Source organism: Lepidochelys kempii, chromosome 18 (assembly GCF_965140285.1).
Source record: "Lepidochelys kempii isolate rLepKem1 chromosome 18, rLepKem1.hap1, whole genome shotgun sequence".
In the NCBI taxonomy this organism is placed as follows: Eukaryota; Metazoa; Chordata; order Testudines; family Cheloniidae; genus Lepidochelys; species Lepidochelys kempii.
Window position 1 is genome coordinate 15699785 of NC_136397.1, and position 16859 is coordinate 15716643.

The 16859-nt window shown below is 52.0% G+C and overlaps 1 protein-coding gene across 2 annotated transcripts in view; it reads right to left on the reverse strand.

Annotated features, from left to right (window-relative positions):
• Window positions 1–16859, reverse strand: part of NOC2L (NOC2 like nucleolar associated transcriptional repressor) — an 87435-nt gene that overhangs the window by 53526 nt on the left and 17050 nt on the right. For both annotated transcript variants that reach the window (XM_073317129.2, XM_073317128.2), the window contains exons 8-12: window positions 16340–16450; window positions 14561–14674; window positions 13900–14088; window positions 10283–10422; window positions 878–989 (exon numbers count right to left, since the gene is read on the reverse strand). In XM_073317129.2, the coding sequence (XP_073173230.2) occupies window positions 878–989; window positions 10283–10422; window positions 13900–14088; window positions 14561–14674; window positions 16340–16450 (666 nt within the window). The remainder of the gene's footprint in view (window positions 1–877; window positions 990–10282; window positions 10423–13899; window positions 14089–14560; window positions 14675–16339; window positions 16451–16859) is intronic.

A 16859-nucleotide genomic window follows, 5' to 3' on the forward strand; every position in this document is an offset into this window, starting at 1 on the left:
GCATAAATATGTCCTTAATATAAAAAGCGCAACTGGATTTCAGCAATAAGGTCCTGGCATGTCAACCCCAATTCTGGCTCCAAGAAAGAGCCAACCCCCTGAATTCATATACCCTTCCACCCCCACATTTTGGGAAGGCTGGAACCCAGATCTCGGCTTTGCAACGTAAGCCTATCTCGAAGAGCAAGAGACAAATGTGAAGTTACATCTCCAACGTGCTCGATGAGGCATCTTGGACAGACCAAACGATGCAAGTCCAGTTGAACAAGGCTATAATTAACCACTGGAACCATTTACAAAGGACTGTGGTGGATTTCTCCATCACTGACAGTTTCAAACAGGAATTAGTTCAAGCTGGTGCAATGCAGGAGGTCAGACTAAATGATCACAATGGTCCCTTCTGGTTTTATAATCTACGAACAGGACACCCGCAGCCTCAACACAGACAATTCCTTTCACAAACACAATAGGCAGCGTTTGCTGGGGGTGGGGGCATGCCCTGGAAAGGGGAGAAACAATAAGAATCCTTCAAGGATGGCACAGTGTTACCCGCAGAGCAGGAGCAAGCTGCATAGTGCAGGGCATCCCCAACTCTGCATCATCTGGGCAAGGGCTCATTCCCATCTGGAAGCTGCCACAGAGATGCTTTTTGTCCATCAGGTCTTGACACTCAAAGCAGCCCCCTAAGCTGTAACGTAGATGGTGAAAATTCAACCCTATTTATCAAGGATGTGATCCAGCATATATGACGCTGCTTGCCGGGGCTGCAAGGAGCCGACCAAGCGTGCAGCGTGAGCAGCCGTTTGCAGATGCTAGGGGGAGTGTATGTTTAGACAGCTTTTGTTTGTTGCTGTTAGAGGAACAGGAACTGATTTACCTCCAGGATGAATGGCAGAACCGGCATGAAGGTCCGGGTGTTCTCGGAGAGCAGCGTGAGGGCCCTGATGCAGTGCATCCGCAGGGGGTAGAAACGAGCTGTGGGCACCAACCTGGAGAGGAGACGGAGGGAAGGTTACTGGGGAATTAAACCTACAGTCTTCAGGGCTAAAGACACAGGCCTCTCCCACTTGAGCTGAAAAGGCAAATTGTTTTAGCTCGGAGTAGGAGGCTGTTAGGGCTGCACAGGCTGGCCCACAGAGGGAGACCCGATATCATGTTCTACGCCAGCAGAGAACACAAGGATTGTAGCGCCTCGCTCATTTGAACACCCCGAGTTCTTGCAACCAGGATCCCAACTCCTCAGTTTCCTCCTTCTAGGTCGGTGGTTCTCAACCAGTGATCTGCGCGTGGGGGAGTCCTCCCACCACCACTGGGGAAACAAGGGCTGAGGTTTGCATCAGTAAGTGCATGCCATGTAATTTACAATCACAAAAGCCACAATCATAATTAGCCGCTGCAGCCTTGGCTGTCTCAGTAGAGGCAACGCAGGGCTTATGGCTAAGGAAATTGAACTAGGAAGGTAACGGCCCAGTCTCTCTCTGGCCCACCTCAATTCATTAGCGCATACGCAGCACCTTCATCCCAGAATCCTCTGTTTCCATGGCAGCCCCATTTCATAAGTGGGGACACAGAGAAGAGGAGCGACTCAGCCCGCAACATGCGTGAGGAGCAGAACCAGGAATGAAGAAACTGACTCGGGCTCCTCTGTTTTCATCACAAGGCTGAGGCATCTGATCCACCAGCCCCTTGCTATGAATGAATTGCACCTAATAATGATGCTTTTAGTGCTAAGAAAGGTGCTTTTTAATGTGGTTCCCGGAGAACAGCTTTGATTCTGAGACGTGAACCCCGAAAAGAGAGACCACTGAGCAATGCAGCAGAGAGAATCTGCATCAGTGGGCGACATAAATCACTCCCTTTTTCTCCCCCCACCTCCACCAAATAGTGAAATAATCATCACTGGATCCATTATGGAAATAAATCTATTTTGCACCCGCATGCTGGCACCGCTGGAGATGACGAAAGCCTTCCTCAGGAATTAATTGATCGAGGGATAAACCTGTTAAAGGTATAGATTTATTGTAAACCCAGACCATTAATTTCAGAGTGCTCCGTGGAGCAGCAATCAGCCTAACCTCCCAACGGCTGGGACGGAAGCGGAATGAGAAAAGCAGCAGGGCCCCAGAGTACGCTGGGGTGGGGGAGGGCTGGCTCGTCCCTCCAAGGCCCAGCCAGGCGTCTAGCTCAGGCTGCTGAGTTTACAGCTCATGCCTCCCCTTGCAAAGGGGCGCGCTCCCTAACCTTCCCCCACCCCGAACGCCTGCCCAGCTTCTCCTGTGCACCAGGGCCCAGCAGGACATCAACAGCCTGACAAGGATTATTTTCCACTCGCTGAAACTCCTGTTACGCTTCTGGGTCGCCGCCATCTGCCTGACGGGGAAGGCTGCAGGAAGCCCCCCTCCTACGTCAGTCTAAGCCCAGCCAAGCGGCGGGCTGTTCCCGAGATGCCAGCGTATCTCCTCTCCCCATGGAAAGGGGTGCTTCGGCCTCTCACACGCACAGCCCGGAGGAGCTTGGTGTTTATTAAATGTGCTGGAAGGGCCCCAAAGTAGGTCGGACTGGACAGTCCCAGGGTAAGCCAAAAGCTGCACAGAAATGAGGGGGCACTCCAAAATGGGGGGGGCAGGAAGAGGCGCCTGAGACAACAGAAGGAATTGGAGGAGCTCCAATGGAGCAGTCTTCTCCCTCTGTCCCAGTGTCCGGAGAGCCCCAGCCCAGCCATACCCCCTGCACCCTTTTAGCTCTTTATTTGCAGGAGCGATGTAAGCAATCCCAAGGGACGCCCCCAGCAAACCGGGTCCTCCCGCCCCTTGCAGCTGGGCCGGCATCGCCTCTGCTTTCCCTGGCCTGGATCCCTTCTGCTCCCAATCACGTGCAAGTTCAAGCCGCACTGGGTCCATTTCTCCGAAGCATCCTTCTGAATACATTTTTAATGTGTTTTATACGCCGGAGAGGGGGTGGCGGGGGGGGGGGGGGGGAGAGAGGAGAGAGAATAAGAAAACAAGGGAGCTAATTCTGAGGTTAGCAGGCAGCCCTCTGCTACTAGTTATCTTATTTAAGCACATTTTAAATTCTGCCTTGGTCCCCGCCTGGAGCAATAAGGCTTCGACGGATGGTAATTTCTCCCCAGTCCCCTCCTGTAATGAGGTTGTGCATGGGAAGGAACTGCACACCGACTGCCCCCCCTCCCCCTATTTGTCTCTGTCCATCAACCCTTTTGCAGGAAGACAGTGCCACCTTCGGGTAGAAGGAAAAGAAAAAAAATAAAGGGGGAGAAATTATTTTCTCCAGGGTTTCGGTATTATTTTATTTGCTCCTGTGCGACGCTAGTTTCAAGATATGCCTGTGACCAACCTGCTGAACCCAGACCAGAACATATTTAAGGTTCCAGCATGAATCCCCCGACGCCGAATACGACAAACACAGAACAACCCGAGAGTAAAGGACGATAGCGTACTCCCTGCATCCTGCAAGGATGCCTGCTCATAGCCGCCAGATACTTATCCATCCTTAATGCTAGCAGCCCCACTCTGGGGGTATATCAGGGCCCTTTGAACAGGTTAAACTCCCCTTTGCACTCACTCAGCCAATGCGCCCAGATGGCACGGAGCCCTACCCAGATTTTCATGGGACCTGCTCAGGTGGATCTAAGTCATCATCACTGTTCCTGACAGCCTTCTTTCCCCCAGGCCGAGCAAGGCTTAATGATTAAACCCTCAGAGGCTCTAACTCGACAGACTGACCCTACCCAGAGGGGCGCCAAGCAGATAGGGTGTTATTTCCCCACAAGACAAGGTTTTATTTGCTAAAGAGCCAGGGATGGAGAAATGGGCAAGAACTGGAATCCTTTCTTTGCAGTACGACGGCTTTAAAAATAAAAATCACCCCAAGGAGCTGATGAGCATTTGGGCGAACCTAACTTCACGCTTTCTTCTGCACACTCCTCCTAGCACTGTTCCATGCCCCCGAGAGCGAGCATGTAAGCAAAGGGGAGCAGGTGTAATCACTCCTCTTCTTTTAAAGACCCTAAGGCCAGATCCTCAGCTGGCGCAACGGGGCACAGTGCCACCAAACAAGCTATGCCAACTTACACCAGCTGAGGATCTGGCCCTACATTTGAGAGAGAGTAAAAGATATAAACCCCTGCGAAAGCTAAATGGACTGCATCGTTCCCCTCCCCCACTCCCCAGAGAGCCCCAACCCCTAAACACACAACGCTCAGCAGCTGCATCCCGCCACTGATTGAGATGCTGATGCTGATTGAAGATGCCTACGGCAAGTTGCGGCGCAGGAGAAATAATCCAACAGCCCACGTGGGAATCCCACCAGCGTGTGTATGTTACCCATAAGGAAGGGGGTGGGAGGGCGGACAGAGAAGCGTGCAGGAGCCTGGTCCCTCCTGAATGTTTTGCAGGCCCTTGGCACTTCTCACTGGTACCCCCTGCTGTGGTCCCCGATGGACCCTTGGGTTTCATTTCTGCTCTGTTACCGGTGCTCCAAAAAGGCAGCTGCAACCCAGGGCCCCTGGAACTGCAGGACTGAGTCTGGCAGCGCAGCCGTAGCAAGGGGACTAAGGAACGAGACCCCCATGATTTACCACACTGCGTTCGCTCTCTTACACGCAGGACTTCTGACAACATCCGCCCTCCCTTGTGCCCCAGCCTGGATGTACCACTGGCTTGCTCACCAAGGGACCTAACGCAGGATCTGTTCCCAGCTCTCTCCAACCCAAAGCCCATTTCCTGACGCAGTCCCAAACCCTCATTGTTCTCGTTACGTGCTTGCTGTATGGTGCGCCAGGAGGCTCTGTACAGAACACATGCCCGCAAATTCTGTTTGCTGCTCTCCCTGGGACTTTCCAAATTCACCTTTCGGTGGCCCTAGACAGCTGATTTATCTGCCCGGACAGGTGAAAAAGTGCCTAGGTTTGTCTGCAGGACAATTAAAGTGCTGTAGCAGCAATGGGACACTTGGGGGGATGGCGGGGAAGGTAAGAGAATCCCGACAATTATTTGAACCTGTTTATCTTCATCACCCCTGGGAGCCCCGAGACCAGCCGGGCGGCACTGGAGAGCTCAGATTCTGGTTACGGCGCTAACAGGATTTCAGAGATGACCAATGTTTCAAAGCACAGGGTACCTTTTTCCTTCCAAACCTGGGAGGGTAGGGAGAGGGAGATTGACTCAAGTTCTCAGCAGAAGAGAAGAGAAAAGAGAGAAAAGGTCACACTTCTTCAAGCCCAGATGTTGCCAAATACCCACAGAATCCAAATATCGACAGGGAAGGCACTCAAGACGGCAGAGTTAGGAAAGCACCTAACTACAGCTACATCTGCGCTACACACCAGCGTCGCCGCGCAGAGAACACGTAGCAGGTTGCGTCCACACAGCGACGTGCAGCGCAAGCGAAAGGCTCTGGCAGAAGGGAGATAAAAGGGAAAGCCTCCTTCCCTGTCACTGGAGTCTTTCCCTGGAGCTAACAGCAGTGTAGAAGGGGAATCATGGCTTAGGTGAGTAGGTTATATACTCGCATGCATACCCACACCCCGTCACACGTGTCTAAGCCATGCCTCACCGGCTACCCTGATATTTATATCCCTGGAGGGTGGGCTATGCAGGTACGTAGTCTACAGGCTGCTGAAAGAAGCATCCAGGGTAGATGTACTTTATCTGTAGTTAAATCTGGGTCTGATTCCTGACTCTGCCACTGATTCCCAGTGTGACCTTGGGCCAGTTACTCCAGATCTCTGTGGGGAGGGCAATCCTTCCTTCCTCCCACCCTGGGTCTGTCTTATCTGTTTACACTGTAAGCTCTTTAGGGCAGGACCCATTTCCTATTTTACATCTGTACAGTGCTTTGCACAACAGGGCCTTGATCTCAGTTGGGCCCTGCAGGCTCTACTACATTATTATTATTAAACGATTACCCCACCTTGCTGAACTCACAGTTGCTCAGATTTAAGAGAGAGCCCAAGATGAACTGTGAAAAGCAGTGGGGCAAATTTATCGCTGGTGTGACTCCACCAACTTCAGGAGAGTTGCGTCAGGGTTGAATTTGGCCCATTATGCCTGTCTGCTGGAAGTAGGCGAATAGTCATCACGCGACCCGAGTTCTCCCGTCACACAACCGGGTTTTTCATTGGTATGCAAATAAAAGAGAAAATCAGAGGCTAATTACGCTCGGAAGCTCCCAAGTCAACAAGGCTTCAATCCCCCTCTGACAGCAGCTCAGCTCTGCGACGCACCCATTCAGGTGTTTGCGCATGGACAGCTCTCTCTTCTCCAGGGAAATAAAAGGAGATGTGTCACCTTTGGGAATAAAAACCTAGCGCCATAGCAACGCTGCCTCCGGCTGTCGCTGCTCTGCCCGGGACCAGGTGTGCAAATAAATACGAGGCTGCTTGCACCTCAAGCTGCACAAGCGCACGACACGCAGACAATCAGAGCAAGAGTGCCCGGCGCCAGGGTATAAAAACCCCACGGCCCCTCTCAATTCACCTTCTCCCTCTCTGCGGGGGTGCCAGACGCTTATTCCTGCAATGGGATAGCCGTGAGAGCTCGTTCGCATTTCCATGCACGAGCCCTCACAGGCACTGCATGGTTTTTAACGTGTTTATTTACCACACTGGATTTTTGCCTACGGGCTGACACAGTTCTCAGTGCCACCAGGCCACGAGGCATCAGATTCGATAAGCTCTGGAAGACTGGCCTGGGCCAGTAAGTGGACGGGGGCGCAGTGTTGCTGGAAGAGCTGTCAGTGACAATCTTTCCTGAAGGATGACCCAACACTCTCACAAATCTTGGGAGACAGGCCAGTCCTTGCCTACAGACAGCCCCCCAACCTGAAGCAAATACTCACCAGCAACCACATACCACACAACAGAACCACTAACCCAGGAACCTATCCTTGCAACAAAGCCTGTTGTCAATTGTGCCCACATATCTATTCAGGGGACACCATCATAGGGCCTAATCACATCAGCCACACTATCAGAGGCTCGTTCACCTGCACATCCACCAATGTGATATGTGCCATCATGTGCCAGCAATGCCCCTCTGCCATGTACATTGGTCAAACTGGACAATCTCTACGTAAAAGAGTAAATGGACACAAATCAGATGTCAAGAATTATAACATTCATAAACCAGTCAGAAAACACTTCAATCTCTCTGGTCACGCAATTACAGACATGAAAGTCGCTATTTTACAACAAAAAAACTTCAAATCCAGACTCCAGCGAGAAACTGTTGAATTGGAATTCATTTGCAAATTGGATACAATTAACTTAGGCTTGAATAGAGACTGGGAGTGGCTTAGTCATTATGCAAGGTAACCTATTTCCCCTTGTTTTTTCCTACCCCCCACCCCTCTCAGACGTTCTTGTTAAACCCTGGATTTGTGCTGGAAATGGCCCACCTTGATCATCATACACAATGTAAGGAGAGTGGCCACTTTGGATAAGCTATTACCAGCAGGAGAGTGGGGTGGGAGGAGGTATTTTTTCATGCTTTGTGTGTGTATATAATAAGATCTTCTATACTTTCCACAGTATGCATCCGATGAAGTGAGCTGTAGCTCACGAAAGCTTATGCTCAAATAAATTGGTTAGTCTCTAAGGAGCCACAAGTACTCCTTTTCTTTTTGCGAATACAGACTAACACGGCTGTTACTCTGAAACCAATCTTTCCTTCAAGTCAGTAAAAAAAGGGCCACTGCCCAAACTAGGGGGCACTGTACTCCCGGCAGAACACTTCTTGGAGGTTTTATCCTCTCACACGCCCCGAGGGTCCCAGGACACTCTTTGCACATGGGGGGGGGGGGAGGGGAAGAAGGAGCACTAAAATCAGACCCAGACACCAAGGTTAACCCGTGTCATTAGACTATACTTCCTCCAAGTCTACTGTCCTTTCAGTAGGCGACAGTATAAAGAAAGGGATTACCCAAAATGGCTTGGGGACATCCAATGCCTCTAGATAATCAGAGCCTGGATAAGAAGAGTTTCAGATTCAGAATGAAGCTGGAGAGCCATCTGTCTTGGATGGTTTAGACACAACAAATCCCGCATCTGGGCCGGGAGTGAGACTAGCTGACCCTTGCGGTCCCTTCTAACCCTATGGTTCTAAGGAACAGGCTCATCATTCCGATAACCAAGGGGTCGGCTGCGATCTCCCCGTCCTGTCTGAAGTGGCTGTGCGCTCTTATGCTGCTGCTGGGTTCCACCCCAGAAGCGGCTGCATTTCAGCAGCGGATGAAGTGGCCACGATGTAGAGTTTATGGCCCTGACCCAATCAGTGCCCATGGAAGTCAATGGAATGACTCCCAGTGACTTCTAACGGGCTTCTCCCCCGATGAAGGAAGCAGCTTCACTATGGTGCTACGGCGACGCAGCTGCGGCGTTGGGGCGTAGACATTATCCTTAGAAAGGCAGTAGCAGGCAGGGCTTATGTCCCATAGCAGAAGTTCAGCACGCACCTAGCGCTGATGCTATTAAGGGTACATTACATTGTTCAAAGAGGAACCCTTTGGATAAGGCACGACACCAAGAGCCCATCTGCCCTGTTCCAGCCAATACACAATGCCCTCTTCTCCTGGAAACTGGCTCTGATACCCAACCCTGTGTGAGCCCGACCCCGTGTGAGCTGCTGCACAGCACATTAAGTGCTTTCCCTTCTGCTTCTGAAGTCCCTGTATTAACAGGGCTTTGCAGCGTGCTGCAGCCTGGAGCGTATGAAAAGTGTGAATGTAAACACAACACAATGCTGGGAGAATGCAATTCACGTCACCCTCCTTTGTCTGCAGCCCTCTCCGAGAAGCTGGACAACAGAATAACTTTCCCCATCGATTTTGCTAGTTACTATTTGGCAAACGTTGCTTCCACCTTCCTGCTGCGGCTCTCATGCAGGGAGAAACCAAGCTAGCTCCGTTTCAATTACCTCAATTTCCTGTCTACAAGCAACTCTGCTGATCCAGCAAGATTGGGCACAGTGCTGGGGCTTGCAATGGTTAGCTGCTGCTGCAGTGCAAGAGGTGTGCAGACCTCGGGTTAGGGAACCCAGCCTAGCAGACTGGCCTCTAGGTGGAGCCTCAGCTTGCTAAGTGGCCTCAGTGGCAACGGGCACCTCACAAAAGGCATAGGAGATCTTACAGACTTGGGCTCCGGGTTGCCAGAGACACATGCCACAGTGTAGACCAGCCACAGCAAAACCCCCATCAGTACATCTCAGAGCACGTTACACATGTGGTCAGTATCATGACCCCCGCCTGGCACAGAGAGGGGACGCAACTTGCCCAAGCTCACCCAGCAGGGAAGTTGCAGAGCCAGGAATAGAACCCAGGTCTTCCAGGCCCTGGTCCAATGCTCTATCCACTAGGCCACACTGCACATATGACGATGATTGGGGGGGGGGGTAAGAACTATTCCCACAAGAGCTTGCTGTAGCGTGGGGACCGTTTTACAAGTGAAGAGGCCAGGTAAGTTACAGGAGCGCAAGGGGTTCCCGAAGCTCCCGGTTGCAGGCCAGCCCATTACAAAACAGGATAGAGCAAAATTACTGCTCGCTCCCTGCTCAGGTTAAAAAGATGTGGGCTGGACTAAGGCCCAGGTTACTCATTTCAATAAGGGACTGGGCTGCTTTGGTTTCTTTTAGAACAAGAAATCACAACAGGTCTATGAACGCAGGCACTCGGTGGGAAGTGCAGTGGTGCTGGGATCAGCTGTTCTGTTAGCCTTCACTTATTCTTAGGCACCGTCTGAGCCTGGCACTCCGCTACGGCCTCAGGTGGCCCAATGTGAACCCCAAGGTGAGATGCTCACCCTGGCTCTGCCACTGCAGGTCACAGTTTATCCCCATTTTACAGATGGGGAAACCCAGGCACAGAGCGGTGAAGTGACTTACCCAAGATCCCCCAGCGAGCCAGTGGCTGAGCCTAGAACAGAACTCAGGTCTCCTGAGTCCCAGTCCAGTGCTTTAGTCACTACGCCACAGATGTGGTCATACCAATAAGCTCAGTTAATGGACACAAAAGTAGCTTGATAAAGCCTCATAGTAAGTTCAAGCAACATGGCAGCAAGTGATTTCTAACAGGGGTGCTTCAACAAATGACAGCTCACGAGAGCAGCCCCCCAGTATGCAATAGGACAGTCCCCTACAACAAAGGGTTAAAATCTATACGTACCCTCCCTGCCCATCCCCTATGTGACTATATGGCCACATCTGTCACATGGGAAATCAGAGCCCAGTGTTTTATAAGGGCGGGGGGAGAACTATCCGTTCCTACTTACTTAATGCAGCCAATGATGACCTGGGTCAGAGGGTAAATTAACGGCGCCATGATCTCGCTGGGGTAGATGGTGCTCAGGACCCGACACCAGAAGAACAGGCAGTGGATGTACTGCCAGTTGTAAACAGACTGGTAGTTCTCCTACAGAAAAAGGAAAGGCACACACGCTTGGCAAACGAATGGCCGAGACAGGAGCTGAACCTCCTTTCCGGAGCGCGCACGCAGGCTCCTTTGTATTCGGAGGCAGTGCGGTCTAGCAGAAGGAGCACACAGCTGGGAACCGGGGACTCTTGCATTCTAACCCTGGTTCTAGCAGCGACTAGTTACGTTAATCTGGGGAGAGGCGGGGCTGTGCGGTGAAGGCCCTAGTATGGGATTCAGGAAGACAGGATGGCTAGAGGTTTGCACAATGCTTTGGAAATGCTAAGTACTGCCCTTGGGGTGTTGTTCCTTGCGGCATTTATCTGCAGCTATGCTTCACAAGTGGAGCTCCGTCTCCTTAACACCTCAGCCCCCAGCATATGGAGGGGCAGGGCCATGCTGTGTATGGGCCTTTCCCGTCCACTGGCTAAGGGGGACAAACCCTGATCTCCCATGGGCAGCCAGGCTGGGAGATCCTTCTACATCTTTGCTGACTCTCTCCCTGGTCCACGCACTCTGGAGGGAAGAAAAATAAACCTCTAAAGCTACAGGGCAGAACCAGCTTCCCCCAGCAACTGTCCCCTAAGGCTCCCGCTGAACCTACCTCCCCTACCAAGTGACCTGCAGAACCACTAGGATTTCATTTCCCCAGGCAAAGCAGGACACAGGGCCCAGCTGCTGCCACCAGGGGGCTCTGATTACTCCTTCAATTGCAATATTAAAAGAGAAGCTCCATCGCTCGGGTACCACGAGGACGAGGACGGGCAGCACTTTTGAACCTCAGGGAGCGTTACTGCTATTCATTTTGAAGACGTGCCGACGTGCACTCAGGGTCAAAGAGAGCCTCATGCAGCCATGACCGGCCCGTCCAGCACACCCACCTCCCAAGAGTTTACAGACCCAATTACAAGGGGACACCGCAATAGCAGGTTCCTTTTACAGAGCCCAGGGAACACAAAAAAGCTTTATTTCTAGGTACAGCCTGCATGTCAGCCCAGGAGCCGCCTTCCTAGTTACCAGACAAAACAATGCAAGAGGTCACTTAGGTAATTAATACTTGCCATGTCACCGCATTCTCAGATCACCCAGGCTGGCTGAGCCAGCCTGAGTGGTACTGCAAAGACCGGGCCACGCCTCTACCCAAGAGTTAGGTGTTTTTTTCTAGTTTCAAAATGAACTTGGGAAGTGTCTCCCCTCCCTGCCTGGTTCTGAGCAGCCCGGAACACCAGAAAAAATAAAAACCCTCCATGAAAGAGCTATTCTCAGCCGGTGTTTCCCACCCAGCAGGAAGCACCAGAAAGTCCACATGGAAGCCAGTTCTCCGGGGACTTTTCAACCAGAGGCTGCAGGCCCAAGAAGCTCGGAATTCGGAGAAAAATCCCAGCTGCTGGCAACTTCCACAGCTGCTCCTAGTGAGGGGCCTTTGGCTCCAAATTTCTCTCACCAAATGAGATTCTTTCTTTTATCAGCTAAGGGTGATAAACTCTGACGACTACGGCTCGTCTCCTCTCACATGTGCTTGAGCAGTGTGTGCATGGAGTGGACAGTGGACTGCCTGCTTGTAGCATTCCTGAATTACACACAAGCCCAACACCTTGTGGTAGGGCTTAGGTAAACATTCCCCCCTTCGGTCAGGTTGCACGCCCGTCCATGCGGCTCGGACCAGCTGATGGCTTCTGTAAGCACCCGGTGCTCATTTCACACTAATTGACTTGTTGTTGGGATTTGGGCATACTGGTCGTGCCGCTCTAATTTAATCTCTCCCTCCGCCCCCACTTTCAAACCCCTCCTGGGAAACCAACCAGATTTGGGGACTGTCTGGTCCAGGGCTGAAGGTGTAGGAAGCCAATACAATCCAATTATGGGCATATGCCCAGGCCCAGACTTTGCTTATCTCGGCTGGATTTATCCCTATGTCTGAGCATCTAGGAGATTTAAGTGGTAACCAATCCTGCAGTGCACAGGAGCAACCGAACCACTAATCCGCAAGGGTTTGTTTTCTCAAACCCGGGTAAAGACAGGATTAGCAATCTGACAGTGTAAACACGTCAGACTGGACAGGGCACAAATCAGGCCTGCTTCAGAGGGACTTAGCTGCTTGCCTCAATGAAATTACAGAAATGGCCTGGGCAGGTGACACAGGCTGATGGGGAGATGTACCAGGCAGACACCGCAGTTGGAAAGAGCCACAAATAAGGGGCAGTTTATAATCTTCTGTGCTCTGGGTTTTGCTAAGCAGCTGAAATGTTCATTTCACATACACGGCAAGGCGAAGGAAAGGAGATGCCCAGGGTGAGAGAGAGAGAACATCTGCCAGGATCTACATAGCTTTGGAAGAGAGAACTACCTTGCCAGTATTTGCTCTCCACCTCCTTGCTAAAAAACCCAAACAGCGACATAAATGAAAGCGTTTATCCTCCCATGAGCAGCTAGCAGAACTCTGGGCCCCTCTTTCCTTTGGCAGAGCAGCCACCTGCTGGCTCCTTAGCGCATCATGAAACAGGCTGGTCCCCTTCTGACTTGGCTGCCTGCTTCGTGAAACAAGTTCCTACCAAGCCCAATGCTATCAAAATCCCACCGGCACTAACTTCCCCTGAATTCTCCAAGGATGTCCCCCATATGCCAGCTGACTTTCCCACCATGTACTCCAGTGGGGTCCCTAACACGCACCAGTCAGTGCTCTCCCAGAGGTGCTAGAATAATTTGTATAGTGGGGGTGTTGAGAGCCATTGAATCAAACTGTAAATATTGTATATAATGGAGGCTCCAGAGAAAGGCATTTCCTGGGAGTGACACCAGAACATGAAGTACGAAATCATCCGCCCACGCCCCAAGGACTCTAAGCTTCCCCAATTCCGGTAGGGAGTCTCTGTCAGAGAGAGAATCCAGATCCAGTCTCTATTTACACAGTGCCGTTCAACCCCAAAGAGACTGAAGCACTTTGCAAAACACACACAGGCAAGTCACTTCTCCCACCACTGGATTGGCCCAGGCTAGGCAGGTGCACAACTCCCCAGCAGTTGGGAGTGGGGTGCACTGAGCGGGAAGAGGTAATTAGCCAAGGATGCTGGGGCAAACTCCTACTCATAGATCTTTAACCGTCTATGCTGAGCAGACTGACCCTGGTTTTAAAGGTCTCATCTACACAGCCTCCCACCCCCTTCCCAGCGCCGGGCCTGGAGCACAGCTTGCCTAAAGAGACGAGATGCCCTTGCTCAGAGTCCAGCTTAAGGGTCCAGGGTGAACAGGCATTTCAGCCGCGATGCTCCAACAGGGCAATGTGCTCCTCTCCTTGCCACGTCTCCCAAATGTAGTGACCAGCGGCATTGAAGCAGGGACCGGGATTTTTTTTCCCCTGTCTCACCATGCACAAGGCCACACATCAATCTGAGTTAAAGCCGACGTTGTGGGTGCGTAACAGCAGCTTGCAAAGCTCCCCGCATGGGCTTGTTCACCGAGCTGGGGTTTGGAACCTACCTTCTTCTTCACAGTCATGGCGCTACGCAGATGAATGGCAAGCTGGCGAACGTAGATGAAGGCGTGCTGGTAGGACACCTGCGTGTCCAGGGCGTACATCTCCGTCAGGGTGCGCTGCATGAAGTTGATCATGGGGAGGACGTTGGGGGAGGTGAACCTGGAGTTCTTCACGTAGGAGATGTACATTTGCTGCAGGAAAAGGCAAGGCACGAACCAGGAGTCAGAATGAAAATCCAGGCAGGGAAGGAGCGCTCTCCAACAACCCTCAGCCAAAAACTCGCCACCACCTGGCTTCCAGCACATCCGTGCTCGGGACAGGGGCCAGCCTGAGTGCTGCCCACGCCCTAGGATCCTTGCATGCCGGTATGTCTACACGCCATCGGAGACAGAGCAGCAGCATAGCCCCAGCTCACAGAGGCAGATCACATGGCCTAGCAGACGGTGCACTGGGCTGGGACTCAGGAGACCTGGCTACTACTCTCAGCTCTGCCACTGGCCTGCTGGGTAATCTTGTGCAAGTCACTTTACCTCCCAGTGCCTCAGTTTCCCATTTGCAAAATGGAGATTATGCGTCTGGCCTCCTTTGCAAAGCACACTGAGATCTGCAGATGTTAACAGCTAGATATTACTGTTATATTATAAGAGCACACCCTGCCATTACCTTGAGCACGGGGTTCAGGTACAGCTCCTTTTTATGGCGGCAAATCTTGTTCAGTACCAGGAAGGCCAGCACTCTCACTGTTTCTTCGCCCGTGCTCCACAGACGGATGGCTTGCTAAAGAGGAAAGGAGGGAGAGAGGCTCGTGTGAGCAAAAGGACAGGGTCCCATCCCATCAACAGAGAGGCCAGAGCTTTCCCTGACCCTTCATTTCGGAGAGACATAGAGGAAGGGCAGGTTGTGCAGCCGTCAGGAGCTCAGCACTAACGGCCATCCCATGCCCACAGCCTGGCTGTGAGCCACCTCCACGTTACGCGCCAAGATCAACGCCCTCAAACACACCTGTCTGCTAACGTCAACAGGGGCTGCATGTGCTCAGCGCCCCTGAAAGTCAGGCCACTCAGATGTGGAGGCCAACACATGGACTTCGACGCCTAGATCTAGGCATCTACCTTTGAAGTTGAGTCAAACTTCCCCCCAGGCTTTTCCTGACCAAACTAGAAGCCTCTCTTCTAGCTACAGGCACCTCTGTGTCACACAACGCTCTGCCAACCCTGTGAAAAGGAGGTCATCTGCGTATCATGTCATTTTACACAGAGCACACCCAATACTCAAGGCCAGAGCCAACCTGACTGTGGTTCCTGGAAACCAAATGCTCTCCAAACACTTCTCAATCCCCACCCTGGCCTTAAAGAACAGACAGATGCCCAACACGCAATACAGAGGCTTACGAGCCAGGATTTTGCTGCACCACCTCAGATCACTGCCTTATCCAAGTCCAGTATTAAGATGCAGGATGTGGCTAAGAGAACTGGACCAGAACACAAGAGACCTGGACTCGATTCCTGCCTCTGCCACAGACTCCCTGTGGGATGTGGGGCAAGTCATTTACTCTTAGGACCTATGCTCCCCATCTGTCAAATGGAAATGATCTATTTAGTTTAGTTTGATTGCCAGCTCTTTGGGGCAGGGATTCTCTCTTACTAGGCATCCGGTAGAATGGGACAGTGATCATGGTTGAAACCTCGAGAACACACATTGTAAGTATCCCATCTCTCACAGCAGCTCAGAGAGGCAAAAATCCCCTGCAGAACCTGATAAATTGTGCAGAACAGAAAATTCCTCCCTGACAGTGCTAGTGAGAAGCCTCGAAACAAGTGATTTAAATTACCCTTATCTCAGCATGCAGCACCACAAACATCACCGGCCATACATGTCTCCAGCTCGGCTCGCCTTCTGCTCTGTCAGACCTCTCTGATTTAACGCTCCCGTTGCCCTCTTGCCCACACGCCACTCCTCCTCCCGCTCTGTCACCCACAACTGCTGAGCGTGTGAGAGAAAGTCACTGCACAAATATTCCACCCCCGAGCCTCCAGAGGAAAATGCTATCACACGTACACAGACACCCCACAGGGAGCAATTACTCTCCAGGCGATTAGGAAAACAGCTTCACTGTATCACCACCACATCTCTCCGGAACGGGTACCACTCCTGCACGACGCGCCATGGGGATTCACAGCCACGTGCAGGCGGATCCAAGCCCCCGCGCAGGCGGATCCAAGCCCCCGCTGAACTCGGCAGAAGGGTGACAGCTGGCACCTAACGACGATAAATGGAGGCCTGGGTGCTTAACGGAAGAACAGCCCAGGGAAACAAGGAACTGAACTCAGGGCCCCAGACACTGTTCTGGCAGGGTAACCAACCCCAAATATCCAATACCATGTGGGGTACACAGGGTCTCACTTCTCTCTAAATTAAAGTTTCCATTATTCTGTGCCTTACCTTGAGCAGCATGCGGCACTGCTTTGGGAACGACAAGAAATAAGGGACGATGGCGTTGACGTGGTGAAGGACAGCAGCTCCGACAGAAGCTTCCGTTAAACAAGACAGGAGCTACAAGGGGGAGGCAAAATGAGATTGTGGTCAGTCCCACAGATCCCACCCAACTTCTTCCGTTCCCACTAGCAGCAAACATTTCCTGGGTGCCAGGAGTGGTGCAGCCCAACCCGCACTCTGGGGTTCGGGCTACAAGAAGCCAAGCCAAAAGAACTTCGGAGCAAATCCAGGAGCAGGGCCAGCGCAGTGGTAAATTCGCTGCTTAGAGGGACCTGGCTACAACACGAGGCTGAGAACAGCCAACATGGCTCCTGGGCTGGCTGGGCTGTGGTGGTGACAGCAACCCAGTGATTTACAGGCTTTCCCCAGCAATCCTCTGGCAGAGAGCAGAGGCACCAGCAGGGGATCGAGGGGTTAACTCCCACTCCACAAAAGGGTTACTGAGTGGCTCTCTTACTGCGTGGCT